This window comes from Nymphaea colorata, chromosome 3, assembly GCF_008831285.2.
Source record: "Nymphaea colorata isolate Beijing-Zhang1983 chromosome 3, ASM883128v2, whole genome shotgun sequence".
NCBI lineage: Eukaryota > Viridiplantae > Streptophyta > Magnoliopsida > Nymphaeales > Nymphaeaceae > Nymphaea > Nymphaea colorata.
Window position 1 is genome coordinate 3759067 of NC_045140.1, and position 2166 is coordinate 3761232.

A 2166-nucleotide genomic window follows, 5' to 3' on the forward strand; every position below is an offset into this window, starting at 1 on the left:
AGCTATACTGTGGCTGTACTGATGATGAGCCAAATAAAACTGTCTGGAAAGGAGGACCAAGTTAAATTATTAGGAGATTTAGGTGAGCTTGGTTCATGCATTTGAATAGTTATTCTCATGGAGTTTTGTTATGATGCAGCTGATGATGATAAAGGATTTTTTTATGAACTCAATTATGATTTTAAATCATAACCCAGAAGTGGTGGACAGGATCCAAGAGGAAGTCTCCATCATCAATGGATTGACAAATCTATCTGCTCTGAAACCAATGAAATGGATTGATGAAAAGGGTGCTGGTTATTTGTAAGGTGCTTATTTTCAATTGTTTCTTTCTGACATGGAGCAGACAAGGGATGGAACATGTATTACAGACGTATGAATGTAATTGGCTCCTGATAGATCAGAAGGGACCCCTCAAGGAAGTCAAAGTTATGAACATATATAGGTCCATGGTTCAACGGGGGCTTGTACATCTGCTTTCTGTGAGCTGTTGGAGCATAAAGCTATTCAACCTCTCAAACTGAGAAAATTCTTCTTATCTGCATCTACAGCAACATTCGGGCACAAAATTTTGTCTCCTGTTGACAATTATACAGGGGATGCTGTAAGGCCTGCTGTTTCAACTAAAGGCTTTTAAAACTGCCATTGTTGTATGGAAGGCCAGGTTCCAAGTGCAGCAAAATCTGCAGAGAAGGAGCTTCCATACTTTTATCTGGGAGGAATCACAGTGAAGAACATGACGGCAAAGCCGATGATATTCGACGCTCCATCAAACAACTATACTGATGACGTGCAACTGATGCCAGTGACCACATTTCAGAAGAGGAGTTCTTTGGTATCAGGGATGACTGTACCTTTCCATTACAATGTAGAGACAAAAACTCTTCCTCTGAGTGATCCTCTTATCTGCCACCCAAGCAGTGACTCAACCAAGGTTCCATGTTCCTTCTCTTTGTTTTCTCCTTCATCATTATCATCATCTTGCACTCCAATATCAAAATCTTCTTCAGACCTGTTGGAATTAAAACCGACGATTTGGCAGTCTAAATTAGAGGACATCCACATCCCTCTGGCTCTTCCACAGTCACAGGCCTTCCAAAGTCAAGCATTCTCAAAGTCTGAATTCCAGAACATTCATCTTCAACTGCATCATAAATGGCATGAGAACACTTTGAGTTTTACATCACAAAACCAAGCCCACAGCATCAAACAGCAGAAAGTGACTGGGCAAATTGATTGGCTCCATGCCGTGCCGCAACCAATGAAGTACTCAACAAGAAAACCTTCAGACAAGAATCCAGCATCAAGCAAGCTCTTCAGGGGTGTTCGACAGCGGCACTGGGGCAAATGGGTTGCAGAGATTAGATTGCCTAGAAACAGAACAAGGCTGTGGCTGGGTACATTTGACACACCAGAAGCTGCAGCATTGGCTTATGACACGGCGGCCTACAGGCTGAGAGGTGACTGTGCTCATCTGAACTTCCCTAACCTCAAACATCAGTTGAAGACTGAAGCTGACAGATCTCAGCAGAATGGAAATGGAACCTCACTGTGCTCTGCAACTTGTGCCCTCCTCGATGCAAAATTACAGTCATTTAATGACACTGCTGCTTCACGTGATCAACAAAGCTGTGACCGGCAACTGAAAAGCAGCACCGTTGATTCATCTGCAGCTTCTCCACCCTTGAATTCATCAAATAAAGAATGTCCAGCGGAGCTGCAGAGCAATTGTGAGGAGGAGACAACCTGCAGTACGAAGACTACAGACTGTTCTGAAACAGATGAAATTTCGTTGAGCAGAATGCCTTCACTGGACATGGAAATGATATGGGCATTACTCCCTACTACTGATTCTTGTTAACTTTTTCTTCTTAGATCTTCTTTTTCATTGAATATCAAGTAATAGTTACATGGGGAGTGGAGAAGAAGATCAACATGCGCTTAGGTTTTTAGTCACCTTTGAAGTCTTCATGTATATCTGAATGCCAAATTGCGTTACTTCCAATGAATCATGTCGTTCTGCATCTTTTCAAGCACTACCAGATTCCACAGATTGTTATGCATTCATTTGTTGAGCCGCAGACTTTCTCAAAATCCTGTTGACAACACCTATTATACAATCTCTTAGGGTTCTTCTTTCTATAAGAAATGGCAATAGACTGCATT

The 2166-nt window shown here is 42.0% G+C and overlaps 1 protein-coding gene across 1 annotated transcript; it reads left to right on the forward strand.

Annotated features, from left to right (window-relative positions):
* Positions 1-429: 429 nt before the first annotated feature.
* Positions 430-1945, forward strand: LOC116249916 (ethylene-responsive transcription factor ERF056-like). Its single transcript, XM_031623228.2, has one exon. It carries the CDS (start codon positions 653-655, stop codon positions 1859-1861), a length of 1209 nt encoding a protein of 402 aa, XP_031479088.1. The 5' UTR covers positions 430-652; the 3' UTR covers positions 1862-1945.
* Positions 1946-2166: the final 221 nt, after the last annotated feature.